We start from the raw sequence: 18,745 nt of genomic DNA, 5'->3' as shown, positions 1-18,745 counted from the left end.
CCGCGGCTACCATAACGAAATTATGTATCGAGAAGTATATATTGTATTTGTTTTTTGGGTTTTTTTGCCGAGAACCAAAATGATCAACAAAAATGATTTTCAAATTAATTTTCATAGCCTCACGGACATTGCTTTTACTTCAGGATATATACATTCGTGCCAGCAGATGAACAATAAAATCTACTAATTACAGAAAAGAACATACAAAATCTGAAACGATTTGACAACTCATCGGAACGCAACAAATACGTGCCAATTTACAACAACAACTGAGCAAATACAGGCCACCACTATAAGTTTAATTCTTTTCAGGCACTATGAAAAATTATCTTTTAGCGAAATATGACAGCGTATTATATCACAGGATTTTTTTTTCTTTACATAAAACTTATTTATAGACAGTTTACACTGGTGTAATAAGAGTCCAGTAACTTGCTTTTTTTCAAATCATATTCACAATCACATGAAAACTAATACATTGTATTGCAAATAGAAGTATGTTACATACCTACACATGACACACAAATACACTTAAAACTAATCAAATTATAATAAGCCCAAACGTTGAAATAACGCAATTATTGTATTTCATGCCGTGCACAGCGCAGCACATCCTACCACTCACCACAGCACAGTGTGACGGTAAAAGTTCGTTTGATATAAAATAATCTTTAAAGAAAAAAAACTTCTCAAAACAAGTAAAACGCAAAATGTTTTCATTTTTCCCCTCTATTCTCTTTTACCTCACAAATGAATTACGATATATTGGAGTTGATTACTGATTGTATTTTGTAGAGACATCCCTTTCTGTTATGTAAGTCTACTTTACGTTCGAATTTTACCCCGAGGTCTCTATCCACGTCGTATCAGCTTCTAATGATCGCAGTCTCTTGCTTTTCTCTTATAACAATGTCTAGAGATACACAATTCCCAAATCAATTCATTTACATCCCCTCAATCTCCTTTTCCTCAAGTTTTTGTGCTTATTGTAACAACATAACGTATTCTGAATGAATGATCAATCATCACCTAGTTCATTTACAATTGTTAATTTCACGATTTTTTTTTTTCTGAGCTTTGTAATAATTTGCTATGCGTCTTATACATCAAATAGTGTTATGCTCGTAAGGTTCGCATGTATTTTGAATTAATTTGTAAGACAGGTGGTAAGCTTATGCGTCGTGTAATCTCATTTTCAAAATGTTTGTGTTTTTTATTACGTGTCATGTGAAAAAAAGCAGAAATAAAACCAAACAGGCAAATAGACAACATAAGCTCTTGGTTTTTTTTGTGTGTGTGCGCGTGTGTGTGTGCAATATTTAAATTATTTTGAGTTTATTTTATGTTCACTACTATCATGTTATGTTGTGTTATGTTATATTATGATATGTTGTGTTATCTTATCTTATCTTATCTTATCTTATCTTATCTTATCTCATCTCATCTTATGCTCATCGTGAGGATTCAGATCCCTTTTAAAGGGATGGTTTTCACACCTTCATTCACATAGTCGCAAGTTTCGTACTCATTATCGCAGTTCAGTGCTTTTGTTTGAAGGTGCGCCATTCTCCCCCGCGGTGCCACGACGCTTTGATTCTGGTAAAAGGTCAAATCTTCTCCCTTCCCTGGGGGCGCCATAACGTCCGGAATCAGGTAATTTCCATCTAAACCGTCATCGAGTCTCGACTCGGAGTTCTTGTCCAGTTCTTTGTAGACTGGAGCAGGGTCAGACTTTGGTTGCAGCTCAGTGTATGTGCTTCCAACAGCTGCAGTTTCCTTGGTGAGAAAACGTCTTTCTTTTATTCTGAGAGGGAAGAAGAAACGAGATGAGGAAATAAAGAGAGTGAGAGTTAAAAATTATATTAGATATTTCAAAGAAAACAAAGGAAAATAAGAATGAATGAAAAAGAAAACGTTCCTTGATTAATTTTGTATACTTGGTATTTTGTATTATTTTGGTCTAAATGTGACCACCTACAAAATATGGATCCGAATGTCGGGGAAGGAAAATTTTCTGAAAATGACATGAAATCATTTTTCCTTACTCTTCTTCTATAATTTCGTATATAACACAACTCATAAAGGTACTCGGTTGCGGAGATATTGATGATTTTATTAGCGCATGTCAAGTGGTTGAGGAAATCAGAGTTTTAGTCTGGGTGCCAGAGGCTGAACCTTGTTTTACCGTCCACCCAATGTTTTTTGATGGTTTTAACCTATTTTGGGGATGCTGAATCCGAATCTGGATGATGCAACTCTTGCATCCTTGAGGGTTTTGAGATATTCAAGATGGCCGCCAATATGGCCGCCCAAACCGGAAATTCCCATGTATTTCCTTCTAAATGGTGAGAAATTGAAAACAATTGATGGTTTTATCCTACTTCAAGGGTGCTGAATCCGAATCTGGAGGATGCAACTCTTGCATCCTTGAGGATTTTGAGATATTCAAGATGGCCCCCAAAATGCCCGCCAAAACCGAAAATTCCCACGTATTTCCTTCTAAATGGTGAGAAATTGAAAATGAATGATGATTCTACCGTATTTCGAGGGTGCTGAATCCGAATATGGATGATGCAACTCTTGCATCCATGAAGTTTTTGAGATATTCAAGATGGCCGCCAAAATGACCGCCAATTAAAACCGGAAATTCCCATGTATTTCCTTCCAAATGGTGAGAAATTGGAAACAATTGATGGTTCTACCCTATTTCGAGGGTGCTCAATCCGAATCTGGATGATGCAACTCTTGCATCCATGAAGTTTTTGAAATATTCAAAATGGCCGCCAAAATGGCCGCCAATCAAAACCGGAAATTCCCATGTATTTCCTTCTAAATGGTGAGAAATTGGAAACAATTTACGGTTGTACCCTATTTCCAGGGTGCTGAATCCGAATCTGGATGATGCAACTCTTGCATCCATGAAGTTTTTGAGATATTCAAGATGGCCGCCAAAATGGCCGCCAATTAAAACCGGAAATTCCCATGTATTTCCTTCCAAATGGGGAGAAATTGGAAACAATCTATGGTTCTACCCTATTTCGAGGGTGCTGAATCCGAATCTGCATGATGCAACTCCTGCATTGTTGAAGATTTTGAGATATTCAAGATGGCCGCTAAAATGGCCGCCAATTAAAACCGGAAATTCACATGTATTTCCTTCTAAATGGTGAGAAATTGAAAACAATTGATGGTTCAACCCTAATTCGAGGGTGCTGAATCCGAATCTGGATGATGCAACTCCTGCATTGTTGAAGATTTTGAGATATTCAAGATGGCCGTTAAAATGGTCGCCCAAAACGGAAGTTCCCATGTATTTCCTTCTAAATGGTGACAATTTGAAAGCAATTGGTGGTTTTTATCTTATTTTGAGTGTGCTGAATCCGAAGCTGTAGGATACAACTTTTGCATCCTAAACGGTTTAGAGATGGTAAATATGGTCGCCAAAAATGACCGCCAAAAACGGAAATTCATAGGTAGACCCCCCATGTCCTTCTAAATGGTGTAAAATATAAAATAGTTGGTGGTTTTATCCTATTTTGAGTTTGCTGAATTTGAAGCTCCAGGATACAGCTCTTGCTTCCTTGAGGGTTTCGAGATAATAAAGGTGGCCGCCAGAATGGCCCCCAAATGGCCGTCAAAAACGAAATTTTCCATGTAAGCCTCATATTACCTTCTAAATGGTGTAAAATTGAAAACAATTGACGGTTTTACTCTATTTTGAAGGTGCTGAATCCGATCTGGTTGATACAACTTTCGTGTTCTTTTTTAGGGTTTTGAGATGTCCAAGATGACCACAAAAATAACTGTCAAAAATTGGAAAATTTTAGACCCTATTCCGCACCGTGACCCTCGAAACTTGGTTGCTTAAATTTGTCCAGTCTTTACGGTTTTTAGACGTCCAAGATGACAGCCAAAATAAGTGGCAGAAATTCCAATGTTAATATATTTTTTCTTAATGGTTAAAATTTTAAAATAAATTGATGGTTTTACCCTATTTCGAGGGTGCTGAAGGTCTTTAAAGGTTTTGAGACATTTATAAATGTCCTGTATAAGCGATAACTCTTTAACATTTTCTTATACTTAAATGGTGAAGTCTTGTGCTCTAACGCGAAGCGGGGGATTAAACCCAGGGTGAAAAAAAAAAATCGTATTCTTACATTCAACTCAGTTGAGCGGATTTGTCAAATCAGCCAAAAGTTTTTGGCATCCAAAATGACTGTCACAATGATATTGTGATATACTGAGATATTCCGATATGTCTTAAACGGAACTTTAACACGTACTGGAAAAAAAAAAGTGATATTGACATCATACTGAAACGTACAAACACAAAGATACGACTGAAAATTCCTTTATGCATAATTGTTATAAAATAATGCTTGTGGTCGCCAATATGGCTTATCAGATGTGAAGTTAATCCTTTTCGGCTATCAATAGAGTAAAATTGAATTAAAGCATGCTGGTATTTGGTATTGAAACTTGTCTTGTATTCTGACGAGTCTCGCCTCGTATTTTTATGAAACTTGTCTCATATTTTGATTACGTCATTGGAAATGGTTGCATCCATGACCACTATAGTAAATATCAATAAGGGTTATTTCAAAAGCACTCTGCGCGATTATGATATTCGTAAGTATAACCTGGATTATCAACTATTACCTTAGATGTTGTTGTTTGGTTTTTTATTCAGTTTTTTAAACAACGCGTTACCTGTGATTTGTCCATCCCCTCTTGTGTGTTTGTAATATATGTATATGTATATATATATATATATATATATATATATATATATATATAAATATATACACACGCACATATATATATATAATATATATACATACATATATATATATATATATATATATATATATATAATGTAACATCATATTGCCGAAAAAAATAATGAAGCATAACTATAATAATGTCCAACTCGTGTCTCCAATAATGTCAACAAGACCACCAATATAAACCAATCAACCAATTTGAGTGTTCATGGATGAAGAGATTTGAACTGCTCATGGACTAAGACAGGAAATGTTGGGTAATTTCAGTAAACTTCTCTACATCACTATCACAATATGATTTAGATGAACCGCTTGCACACTTGTATCGTACCAACTCAAAGATATCCGGTAGAGCTGGTTTCACTGTATTATACAGCAATTTCAAACTGTTCCATTGACGAAAACCTGAAATCTTTCAGTCAAAACTAAGATAGGGTAAAACCATCAATTGTTATCAATTTCTCACCATTTATAAGAAGGAAATACATAAGAATTTCCGTTTTGGCGGCCATTTTGGCAGCCATCTTGAATATCTCAAGGTGAATCATTCAGATTCGGATTCAGCATCCGCGAAACAGGGTAAAACCATCAATTGTTTTCTATTTCTCATCATTTAAAAGCTAATTCATAGAAATTTCCGGTTTTAATTGGCGGCCATTTTGGCTGCCATTTTGGCGGCCATCTTGAATATCTCAATACTATCAAGGATGCAAGGGTTGCATCATCCAGATTCGGATTCAGCACCCTTAAAATAGGGTAGAACCATCAATCGTTTTCAATTTCTCACCATTTAGAAGGAAATATATGGGAATTTCCGGTTTTGACGGCCATTTTGGCGGCCATCTTGAATATCTCAAAATCTTCAAGGATGCAACAGTTGCATCATCCAGATTCGGATTCGGCACCATCGAAATAGGGTAAAACCATCAATTGTTTTCAATTTCTCACCATTTAGAAGGAAATACATGGGAATTTCCGGTTTGGGCGGCCATTTTGGCGGCCATCTTGAATATCTCAAAACCCTCAAGGATGCAAGAGTTGCATCATCCAGATTCGGAATCAGCACCCCCGAAATAGGGTAGAACCATCAAAAAACATTGGGTGGACGGTAAAACAAGGTTAGGCCCAAAAAGTGGCTTTGGCACCCAGACTATTTCGAGAAAAACGCATAGAAAGTTTTCCTTCTGACGATATTATCAAGGGGAGGCGAGACAGTTTTCACCGCCTGACAATAGAATGTATGCTCCTAGCAATCTCCGCGATGTTTATTCAAGCTTAGCGCCAGCGGTCTACGCACGACCAATCAGTAGTCAGGATGCCACTAACTGACCAATAAGATCACTCCCTCGCTGTTAGGGGCGGAGTCTAGTTGCGGGGCTAAATCCAAATCTTCGGACACGTTTCTGTTAAAGTTGAAAGTCGGAAAATCATGGCCAAGAAAAAACGCTAAATTCTTGCCTTTCGTTTGATCATTTAGCTTCGAAATTTCGGCAGATGATAGATAAAACATTTGACTACAAAATTACGCCAAAAACAGCTCGGCTCAGCCGCCTGCCAGTTTATGATCCTTTTGTTGTAGCGGGTCACAAATATTTTTTTTTCGGTAAACTGTGCGCTTAGAATCATCTGTATTAAGCGCCTTATAAATGTTTTGTATTATCATTATTATTATTATCATTATTATTATCATTATTATTAGTAGTAGTATTATCATTATTATCATTATCATTATTTCAAATTAATTTCAAGTAGATGTCATGACTTCATGATTGTAAAATCAGGGCCGAACGGGTGAATTGGGGATGTCGGTGGCAATTCTCTTAATCTATTCTTCATTCTTGGATTCACGTCGTCAAAATGTACTTCTCGCCCGATTCCACCGACGTCTTTGAAAGGTATCATTTTCATTTAAACAAAGTGAAATATTCGTATCGTAATGGTTACAGACAATTCAAGTATCATCATATTTATCGCTACAGCAATTATGTGTTTGTTTGCACTTAAGCAGTACCCGCTATTTTCATTTCATGACTTTCAATCTAATACGTTAGTGTGGTCATATATGCTGAAAGTCACATCGGAAAAAAGAAAAAGAAATGACAGGATTTCAATTAACTGTAAATTGCTTTAAAAAAAACATGAAAACAAACAAAAAAGTCCTTACCTTCGACTTAGGAGAAATATGATCATTGACAAAACAACTGCAGTGCATGCTATGAGCGCGACCCCCAAAGTTATAGCTCCGACACACATCGGCGTCTTGACTAAAGTTGGAACTGCGAATCAGAAAGGAAAGAATTGTCAGGCGTAACGGCTTTACTCACTGTTTACACTGCACTACAATAATTGATTTACAAACGTCAAATTTCAAGGCTGTATGAAGTGCATGTCAGTACCGTAGTCCACGTAAATCTCCTAGTGAACCGTACAAAACGCTGTCACGAAATGCCGGGGTTTTTAATCATGATGTGAATAAAAGAAAGGTGTATTCCTGGCACTCAATTCGTGCAATTATTTGGGAAATCCTGTTTCTGGTTGTAGTTATGCCTTTGTGTATGAACAAATCCATAAGATGCGAAAATTGTGAGGTGATGACATCTTCAGCTCTCATCTGTCAATTTCCATAACTTTCTTATTGGAGATTCAATTTGGTTTACACTTCCACTTGCTCTGTTTGTTAACGTTTAGGCTGACTACCGTTATTGTGCACATCATGAAACCAGATCACTATATACTACAGCCAGATCATTTTTGTTAATCTGAACCTGCTGACCTCCATTTAGGAATGTTTGTCACATTTTCATCTTCAATGTCCAGAAACGATAAAAAGGTATACTAAGACATACGGTGGTATAAACTTGTTCTTAATAAGTTTTACTCTGAGGGTAATATACAGTCGAGTCGTGAATGCGTTATTTTCAGACAGAGGTTTTGTGAAAATTTAACGATCTCTGCAGGACAAATACAGCTTCTCTTGTACCGCAATGACAGTGACTTCCATCGTTTGAATGGCGTTGGTATAATGGTTGCACAACCAAACAGTATTCTAACACTATTTGTTTGATTTATCTTTGCAGTCATACAGGGACAATCTCAGCAACATATACCTTCGGCCGCCGATGTTAACACGTTACGAGTACTGGTTGGGTGTCGTGTTGTTTCCGCGCTTGAACTTTCAGAAGGAATTTCCGGCGGCACTAAGATATTAAGGAAAGAAAGACTTGAATGAAGAGATCTTTAAAGGACAAGTCTGCCTTCATAAACACGTGGATTGATTGAATGCAGTAGTATTAGTAGAGCACATCAGTGAGAGTTTGAGGAAATTTGGACAACCCGTTTTTAAGTTATGACTTTTTAAAGTTTCTGCTCAGTCACTGCTGGATGAGAAGACTACTACAGCTTGTGATGTCACATGTGTACAATGATATAACGGAAACATAAAGAAAATTCAACATATTTTCACCTTTCTCGCATACTAAAAGACCGCTTGACTTGCCTCTTTAAGAAGGCAGGAGGAATACTATTACCTTTAACATACATCAGTGACAGGTTGAGGAAATATGCACTTTTGTCAACAAATTAAATTTTGTGAAATTCTCTTTGTATTTTCCTTGTATCGTACGCATGTGACATCATACACGGTAGTAGTCTTCTCATACAGCAGTGACTGCACAGATTATTCAAAAATTCATAACTTTTGAACTGGTTGTCCGATTTTCCCCAAACTTTTACCAATGTGTTCGAATAATACTTATGCATTCACTCAATCCATATGTATACGTCCTTTAAGACATAATACAGTTCATTCAAAAGAGATCGCCTCCAAAACCGTAATTATATAATACGCCATGATTATGGAAGCAGTGCATATTTTCATGACCATCATAGTTAGATCTGGAAACATCTTTGTTGAGTTTTATGTAAACACTTTCAACAAGATTAATCAGGAATCTTTTATTGACGGCCCACTACATTACCTTCACTGTAGCATTAAAGGGAAGCTCATAATAGCTATACTTTTTTATGAAGGTGTCCTTACGCAAATAGAGGTTTACCGCAACACCTCTTGCAGATATTACGTTGTGAAAAAGTGCAGTTTGATACTTCATTGATCAGATTTTTTGTTCAAATTGTAAATACAACTGTTATTATATAAAATAGAAACCACGTATTACACAATTAGAACTAATAGCTTTGTGTTCAATGACGCTACATCAATGAAATATCTTCTTTCTTTCCTTCGTTTCTGGTTTATTTATACTTGTGTGTACAAACCAATGATACACGTAAATTGTGTGGTTATGGCATCTTCAGCTCTTAGAGTTTGAGCAATGAGAAATTGTCAATGTCTGTAACCCTCTTATGACATGTTTGATTTGGTTGACACTTCCACCTGTTCTGTTTATAAGTAAATTTACGTCTTTATTGACTATCATTACTCTTGACATTGTGATAAATTGTGATAACAGATAGCCAAATACTGTAGCTAGATCATATGTTAGTCTGTATGCTTAAGTGCATTTAGGGATTTTGGTCACATTATTTCAGGTTTGAAGTCGGGAAATGAAAACAAAGGATAGCAAGACACACAAATGTTCTAAACGTTTTCCCGATTATCCTTTTTCAGCAAGTTTCCTATTAAAACGTATATAGTATAATGTATGCATTCCAATCGTGGACTGGCCGTCTTCCAACAGACAGAGCTCTCTCAGAATCTTATAGAGTTCTGCTGGTAGATACGTCTCTTTCTGCAGAGACGGTGACTTACATCGTTTGAATGGCGTTGGTTATGTTTACATGACCAGACGGTATTCAAAAGCTATTTGTCCGATCTATCTTTGCATCCATACAGGGACAGGCTAAGCAACATACCTTCAGGCGCCAATGTTACCACGTTGAGAGTACTGGCTGGGTGTCGTGTTGTTTCCGCGCTTGAACTTACAGAAGAAGTTTCCGGCGGCACTAAAAATTCATAAAAGAAAGGAAAGTAATGAATGAAGATATATATCAAGATATAATACAGTGCTATTGAAAAGAGATCGCATACAATGTAAAAACTTCTTTTCCCTTTATGATCAGGCAAACAATTTTTTTTTCATACCCGTCATAGTTATGGCTGGAAAGATCTGTTCCGTTTTCCTTGAAAAAAGACAAAAGCAAAAAACGAGCTGCTGCATTTTATCAGCGTTTCCAAACGGATGATTAAGGACTCTGAGCGGTCTGCTATATAGCATATAATTAAAACACTTCAAGTATGACCCATCCGTGATCATTGCAATGCAGAAATTGAATACTTACGAAAATGACATTGTTGATACATCTGAAGACACACGTACGGATATTGCTTATATTTGAAAGAATTTTGTGATTAAGCAAACTCAAATTAAAGGACAAGTTCACCTTCATAGACATGTGGGTTGAGTGAATGCAGCAATATTAGTAGAACACATCAGTGAGAGTTTGAGCAAAATCGGACAATCCGTTAAAAAGTTATGAATTTTTGAAGTTTCTGCTCAGTCACGGCTGGATGAAAAGACTACTATAGCTTGTGATGTCACATGAGTAAAGCGATATAAAGAAAAAATCAAGAAAATTCAACATATTTCCGTTTTTCTCCCATAACAAAAGAACACTTGACTTCTCTCTTTCAGAAGGCAGGGGAAATAATATTACCCTTAACATACGTCAGTAGCAAGTCGAAGAAATGTGCACTTTACTAAAAAAGTAAAGTTTTGTGAAATTCTCTTTTTATTTTCCTTATAGTTGTACGCATGTGACATCATATACTGTAGTAGTCTTCTCTTCCAGCAGTGACTGCGCTGTATACTTAAAATATTCGTAACTTTTGAACGGATTGGTCAATTTTCCTCAAACTTTCACTGATGTGTTCTACTAATATTGCTGCATTCTCTCAATCCTTATGTTTATGACGGTGGACTTGTCCTTTAAGTTTTTAATTAGGCAAATTTGCCGTGTAAATTGGGAAAGTGATATTCAGTCACGTTTAGCCAGAATTACGCAACGAAACTATCGTGTGAACATGATTGACCTCAAATCAAGTTTTGGGGGAGGAGCTCACGTGGTCCTTCAACCACTTCCGGAGAAAACCTGCGCTAAGCAACTATATACACAGGCTACAAGAGTGATTGACGGGAACTTGGAAAGAATTTAAGCCACACCTCCTCTCCTTGCTCTGATATTCAAACCGCAGAATCCGGAAAGCTTCTTCCTGCGTGTGAACGGACGGTGATTTGAAACTTAATTGCAGACGAGTTTCTAATCAAATTTTTAATTCAACAACTCGGTACGTGTGAAAAGGCCCTGAGATGACGATATTTTTCCATCTATTGCATGCCATTTTTTTTTTTTGTGGTTTCATTTTGATGAACATCGCTCAGGGCTTGGGAAAATGTCCAGTTTCATAAACACAACCACAAAGGGGGTAGATATGAAAAAGAAAAAAAAATACTGCATACATCAGAGCAGAATTTCATTGAGTTGTAACCTCTCAAGACATGGCAGGAGAAAGAATGGCGTCTATACCTTTTAAGGAAATTGTAACTCAAATTGAAATGTGGATTGGGGTAATGCAGCAATATTCAAATATTAAACAGCGAAGTTAGACGAAAATTGTACAATTCATTAAAAGTTGCGAATTTCTGACGATAAAAAGATAATAGAAAGAAAATTCAACATATTTCCTCTTTCCTAGCATAATGAAAGACTAGTGGACATTATTACCTCCTTCAAAGAGCAGGAGAAATTATAGCAAGTACATGGAATGTTCACTTTTCATGACAAATGAAATGTTGCTAAACTGTCTTCATAATCTCTCGTGACAACACAAACTGTTGTAGTCTTCTCATCCTGCGGTGGGAACACGAAAACTTTAAACCGTCATAACTTTTCAACGGATTGTCTGAGATACGTCTCCGAGACGTCTCCGAAACCAGCCGGAGCATAGACTGAAAAAAGGTCTCCGAAAAAAATCGAACATGTTTGATAATCGCTCCTCGGAGACCAGAGTCCCCGGGAGACGCCGCGGGGACCTCTCCGCCACCATGGTGAGTCTTGAGTGGACATCACGTCGCCACCTCATCTCCAAGCCGATGAGATTGCCACCTAACATGAACACAATGTAACCAGCAACATTCACCAAACTCTTTATACTTACTGGAAGGGTCTGCTGTCTCATTTCTAACACCAGGAGGAAGAGCAACGAGAACAAAGAGTAAGATGATTTGACCATGTAGTGTAGCAATTAGGCGTTCGCTCCGGTCATTCATTGCGGCAATTGATGACGTTATACAGGAGATCACTAAAACTTACTTTTCCTAGTTATTATTACTATTGTCTTGTCGTAACTTTATAAACAATGAACTTCCAATATGCTTGTTACACATTCAATATCTAACGACACAGGACACCAATCATCAGACACTGTAGTGAGGATTGGTTCACTGCTCTGAATTCGCTGGATACCATCAGCACAGCTGCAGCTTGGTTCACGAGGAATCTCTCCTGTATTCTAATGCACTATCGGTATCTTGGGATCACCATACTTTTAACAAGGAAATAACAATATTGCCGAAGTGCATGACCATAATCGTGAGAGTTGAAGTCACAGAAGAACGTAAGAGGAAATACCCCAACCACACACAGCACACACACACACACACACACACACGCAGACACACACACACAGACACATACACACACGTCTAGGTAAATCATGGGCAAAGGTTGCCAATGCTTATAGAATGACATGTGAATTTGCCATGTCCAGCGCATAGCCTGAAATGAAAGCTGCCTGTTTACGAAAGTGAAAGCTTCATCAAACTTTGTGATAGTTCTACATCACTTCCCTTACAGAAGAACATAACTACTTGTTATGTCTAACTTGACTCATCCTTGGTAATGTATATCGCTGTAATTGCATAGGGAAGACGACAATGAAAAAGCAGAAAGAGAATATGCCAGAAGAGTACGGCAAGCAATGCAAGCGACCGAAAAGAGTAGATTATTCGATTATATATAACACTTAACCAGCTGATAACTCCACTCTGGCATCAGTTATGAACATTTAGTCACTGGCACTGTTTGAGCCAGTAGACATGGATTCGTAAACTTGCAACAGATGTTAAATCGTAAACCGAACTGAAACGAGGATTAAAGATGAAGAAGGGAGATCATCAAAGGGAACAGGCTGCATAGAGGGTTCTCGAGACTTCTCTCTCTCTATCTCACAGCCTCTCTCTCTCCCTCTCTTCTTTGGAGAGCGAGAGTGGGAACTTTAATTCATGAAATGTGCGATATATTTATTTGAATTGTATTGATTTTCCACATAAGATCATCAGCGTAACAACAATACCCAAAATATAATGAATAGTATAGTGGAAAACGTCTGGATTTCCCTGGTCAGCTGTGCCTACAAGACACTGTTCTACTGACCGGTCCAGGAAAACCATATTAACAGCAGCATAAAACCTATTACCGATTATCTTAAAAGAGCAAAATTTTAGAAAACAATGTACAGCGATAGCCAATGAAAGCAGAGAGTACACAAAAATATGAACAAAAACCCTGTGCCCATACACATTGAAACAAAATTTGAACAAATTTGAATTTTAAAAAAAAATGCTTAGGATAGGTCAATCATTAGTGAAAATATGGGTTTCAGTGGCGGATCCACGGAGGGGGACGGGGGGGGGGGGGAGGAGATGCGCAACCGTAGCACGCCCCCTTTATTTTTCGCTAAAAACAAAAGAAAAAAAGTTAAAAATGAAATGAAACCGGAAATGGCAACAGAAATATTAGTTGCGCCTCCCTTTATAGAATTCCTGAATCCGCCCCTTGGGTTTAATATGTTGAATGTTCACAGCATTGTGGGAATATCATTTCTCACTTTGTTGATCGTGCTTCGACTAGATCAATACTGTGTGACCATACATCAGAAAAAAAAGAAGTCGCAGGCCCTGATTCCAGGTAAAGACTAAAAATTGGTGAAACGGGTCAACCTAGTCAATCTTGAGTTTTTTATATTTTCCAAGACAGCAATTCTTTTTATACTTTATTATTAAGTTTCATTATTATGATAAAACGTATGGAATCGTGTTTTAAGCAGTTTTCTTGAAAATTTAGTTTTTCTTTTGTAGAATGGTGTGATGAGGTGTGTTTTAAAATCTCTTTCAAAAAATCCTTTACCGACTCTTCACTTTCAATCCCAATAACTTCTGAAAGGATAATGGTACCGCTTTCAAAGTTGGTATTAGTCAAGGATAGAACGAGTTGATAGTGTGTGCTTGGTTTCAGTTTAAAATGATAATTTCTCTTTTCTTGTTACAATGGTATTTTACGTTTTGCTTTTGTCCCATTCATTGCACAGCTGACACGGCTTGGTAAGATTAAGAGCTTGAATGGAAGCTATATTTCAGATCCCCTTAAATACATACTTTTGCAGACTGTGTGATAGTTTCTTTTCCATATGTAGATAGGTTAGAAGAGTCCATTTGAATTGAGGTATGCATCATGTTAAATCTCAAAATTTGCTTTCTCAGAATCTGCCCTTATAACTGAGAATCCGTTTTTGATGCAGAGTCACTTTATGTATGTGTATGTACACACACACACACACATGTATCTCTCTCTCTCTCTCTCTCTCTCTCTATATATATATATATATGATATCACATGTATAATATACATGTATTAATTAAAATTATGATAGTATAGTGTACATATTTTAATAATGATGATGATGATAACAATTATTAGATTGTAATAATGGTAATACCAAATATGTATACAAATGATATATATACACTCACACACACACATATATATATATATATATATATATATATATATATATATTCGATAACCTCATTCTTTATTGGCAAATAAAAATGCATTAGTAATTCATTTCTTGATTCTTCTATATATTCTATTCTATATACATGCATACATATAAGCATAAAATGATTCAGGCTATAGAATACTTATCATGTTTTGAGAGAGTGAACTTTTTGAATCAGGAAATATAAATGTACCTTTAAAGGCATTACTTACCATTTGCAGATTAAACAAAAACCCTGCTTTAAATGCTTCAAAATAGTTCTAAAATGTGAGTTAGGGATACAAACAACCAATGTAAAAAATTATTAGAAGTATAATCAATGTTATATTGTGAAATATACGAAACAAGAACAATGGTTGTAATGAAATTGTTTCTAGAATAAACTTGCTACAGTTATGGTTTATTGACAAAAATGATAATATCTTCTTATATATTAGGCTTTATTGCAAAATATTGTGATACAACTGACCTAAACATATGCATAAAATGTGATAACCTTAACTTTTTAAAATCACTGCTCCCAATGGTAAACTGTCCTTTAAGTAATTCAACTACTTCGTTTCCTTGAGTGGTAAGAGTACCTCAAAGAAAAAACATGAAACGTTTCAATTCCAGGAAAACGCGTAGAAGGGGACATAGACTGCGTCGTCTTTCGTGTATGAAAAAAAAAAATGTTAATCTTCTGAGCATGTAGGCTGTTGTTTAGGCTGTTGTTGAAAGGAACAATAGAAATGTATAGTTGGACGTGGCACAAAATCCCATATGATGCAGCATTTCCTTCAGAGTAATATCAAATTGTGAGGTACTGCAGGACAGACTAGTCAGGCAGGATATCGCCACTTCTTCATGAGAAATACTTCACAAGGACTTTATACCTATAAAGATGTGAGTGTGTGCGTGTTCGTTTGTGTATGTGTGTGTATGCGTAGGCCAGTTTTATTCAGTTGTGACTAGAAACTGAACTTTTACTATATTTCGTCCCATAGTTACATGTTATAACTCGACAGGATATACTCCTCTTCAGAACTGGTGTTGTTCCAAATTTAAATGCCGACTTTCACTTTTGAAATATCCTCCCTTTCTGCTTTTTTTTTCTTGAAGAGCAAAATACTTCAACAGAAACAGAAAGAATTTGACTAAACCTTTAGATAGTTCATGTCCACAATGAAATTTAAGAGAGCGTCAAATAGGTTACCCTGATGCAAATATAGTACACTGAGCCAATACAAAAATTAAAGTTAACAATTTTTCCCGTTCATATTTCTCATAGAAGATTTTATTGTAAATCAATGCATTCAATCTTGAAGGTAATTTAATTGGCTATCAACCTAGTAGGCCAATACAAAGGGGAAATTGTGCATGAGTGAGCACATTCGTTTTTGTCCTCTAAGGCACAAGAGTAAAAATTTACAAATCTTCAGAAATTTTGTCATTCATTTGCTTATGCCCTCCAGGAAGACCATGGTAACAAAAGACCAATTTAAGCTATGAAAGGCATGAATGAAATAGCAAATAATCAAGTTTTCATTCTTTAATGTGTATTTATAGCCTCAAACAAAAACAAAGTGGTGAAAAGGGGGAATATACACATTTTCTGTCAACTTTAACTTTAATGTCATAGGGAGTAAAGTCACTAAGGTATGGCATAACATGGACAGAATTTTATTATATCATTCTTTTTCATAAGAATCTAAAAATTATGAGAGGAATTTAAGACCAAAACAGATTTTTCAATTTTCCTACTTTTGAAATGAATCAAATTTCTACCATTTTTCTTAATATTGCTTCTTTTTTTTTAAATGTCATTCAAATTTGGATTTCACGGAAGATTCTGCATATATCAACTATAACACGCTCTTAATGTTAGCGAGGCTACAAAGACACTATAGACAAGGGTTATTTTTTTGGCAAATTAATTCATGTTTGTTTCTTATTGTGCTAAATTTGTCTTTTGTTCTCAAAATGGAAGAGCACTTATGCATGAATGACAACTCGTTAATTTTTACAATTTGTACTTATGTGCCTTGGAAGAGAAAAGCAAATGCGCAAGTCATTTTTATACTTTTGTTGACCTACCATGTTTATAGCCAATTCCATTACCTTTAACATGGTATTGAGTGCATTAATTTTCAGAGACAAATTTTGGATGAAAAATGTGATACACCTTGTATATAAAGCGCATACATAGCATGTAATCATTTTCCGCGAAAAATGAAAAAAAAAAACCATGTAATGAAATGTAGTGTCGCCGAAAGGAAATCCTGAAACTTTGGAATGAAAAATAGCAAGAACTATCCTAATGATCTACCCGCTGAATCCTATATGATTTCCTAATACACTCAGTAACCCTATATTGGTTTTTTTTTATCAGAAATGGGTTTAGTTAGGGCATTTTTATTAGACGTTACTACAGAGACACATCTAAATGTACAAAGCAGGGTCCGGAGGCTGTAACGTTAAAAAAAAAAATGTAGTTCAAGAAAGGACTGAAAAAAGAAACATATTACAACGGTCAAAATTTTTAACTAAATAAAGTAAAGACCTTAGTCTGATGTTGTTGTTGTTGTTGTTGTTCTTAGATTAGAAGGGGCCGAGTGATCAAACATCCGTATAACGTCTTAGTTGATTGACGTCTTGGATCAATGGACTGGCAAACGTGCAGGAAAAGCAGGTGATGCCCACTGGATTACTTGGTAGGAATGGTTGTAGGCCGTGGGCCGAGCCTCTTTTTCGTTCAGGTTTGTTATCATGGTCACGCTATATGATTGATTAATTTATTTTATTTTATTTCTGAATTTCTTTTTCATACAAAACTGTAATACAAAGTCAATGGAAAGAACTAATTGAGCACAGTATTATTTGAATCTGACAGTTGAAAAAGATAAATGATTAATTCAAATATCCTACATTATTGGATCACAATGCAAAATGAAAATGAGCGGGCGTTATTTTATGCATATACAAACATAAGATCCCGTGTTCTTGCCGTTCAAAAGACAAATTAAGCAACTCTCTATATAACAGAAACACAGGAGACTATTATCGTAAGCTAACGCTTGATGAAGATTATAGCCTCAAAAATGATTCTCTAAAGAATATAACATACTAAGAATATAATTATATTCAAGTCACAGCTCACTGAGTGGGGATAAAGAGAAATAGGGAAGAATGAAGAGGAAAAAAGGAAGAAAAAGGTGTTTGTTTTGATACATTGTTTTGATGTATTTTTTTTATACATTGAAAAATGAATGGAGAGAAATACATTAATTAGGAAATGACTTGTTTACACGTTCAAATCTTGCACGTCAACAAAATAAATATATTTAAGCTATCCCTCCACGTCTTCGAGATATAGCAGGAACATTGTAACCGCTCATATAAACACACAAATCACAATACACGCACACGCATATATCATGCGATGTACTATACAGTACGTCATAGTGCATTATGTCGTACCACGCGACAGCAAGGCGATCCACAACACGAACAGTGTTGGGTTCAGACAATACTACACACGAATATCGGCTTCTAAACATGAAAACGCACGTGAAAGTAACCTACCTTCCATTACAAAAAAAAAACCAAAAAAAATATCCGTATTAAAAATTGATTACTCTTTTCTATTTACTTTTAAAGTGAAGAAATGGAGTGTGAATTACACCGAAAAGGTGGCAGATTTCTAGGTTTTACACGCCTGTGCAGTTTCGGCCATGTGAAACAACGACGAGACAATTTGTGTCCAGCTCTCACTTCGTCACGGATTCTCTTGCCTCGGGTTCATCAAAGTTCTTCTGAGACAAAAATTAGATGGGATAAGTTCGGGGAAACGGAAAATTTATGAAATATCATAAGCCAAATGTATACACTACCAAGTATTACATTTCATAGCAATCAATTTCCATCTAAGATTCTTGAAAATTATTGTGCCAGCTAAACGTAAGTCAGCCCATCAGTATGAGAATGCCTAGAAACATCTCACATTCTACGAAATGTCTTTTTTGGTGAAAGAAACATTTTTTGCTGTCATATGTTAATCTTTTATTTCAGATCTATTACATTCAATTTTACGGATAAATATTTTCTTTACAAAGTAAGTTCTTAC

The 18,745-nt window shown here is 36.0% G+C and overlaps 1 protein-coding gene across 1 annotated transcript; it reads right to left on the bottom strand.

The window, feature by feature from the left end:
- Window positions 1-1,381: 1,381 nt before the first annotated feature.
- LOC139718319 (uncharacterized) lies at window positions 1,382-12,288 on the bottom strand. The gene is made up of 5 exons (XM_071629798.1): window positions 11,959-12,288; window positions 9,657-9,746; window positions 7,892-7,981; window positions 6,949-7,060; window positions 1,382-1,804 (listed from the first exon to the last, which is right to left on the bottom strand). The coding sequence occupies exons 1-5, from the start codon at window positions 12,068-12,070 to the stop codon at window positions 1,465-1,467; spliced, it is 744 nt and encodes a 247-aa protein (XP_071485899.1). The 5' UTR covers window positions 12,071-12,288; the 3' UTR covers window positions 1,382-1,464.
- Between the last annotated feature and the right edge of the window lie 6,457 nt (window positions 12,289-18,745).

The sequence above is a fragment of the Diadema antillarum genome, unplaced genomic scaffold, assembly GCF_040938485.1.
Source record: "Diadema antillarum isolate AM-2024a unplaced genomic scaffold, OU_Dant_1.0 scf00000093, whole genome shotgun sequence".
NCBI lineage: Eukaryota > Metazoa > Echinodermata > Echinoidea > Diadematoida > Diadematidae > Diadema > Diadema antillarum.
The sequence above is the reverse complement of the archived record's forward strand: the minus strand, read 5'-3'. Positions and strand labels throughout refer to the sequence as shown.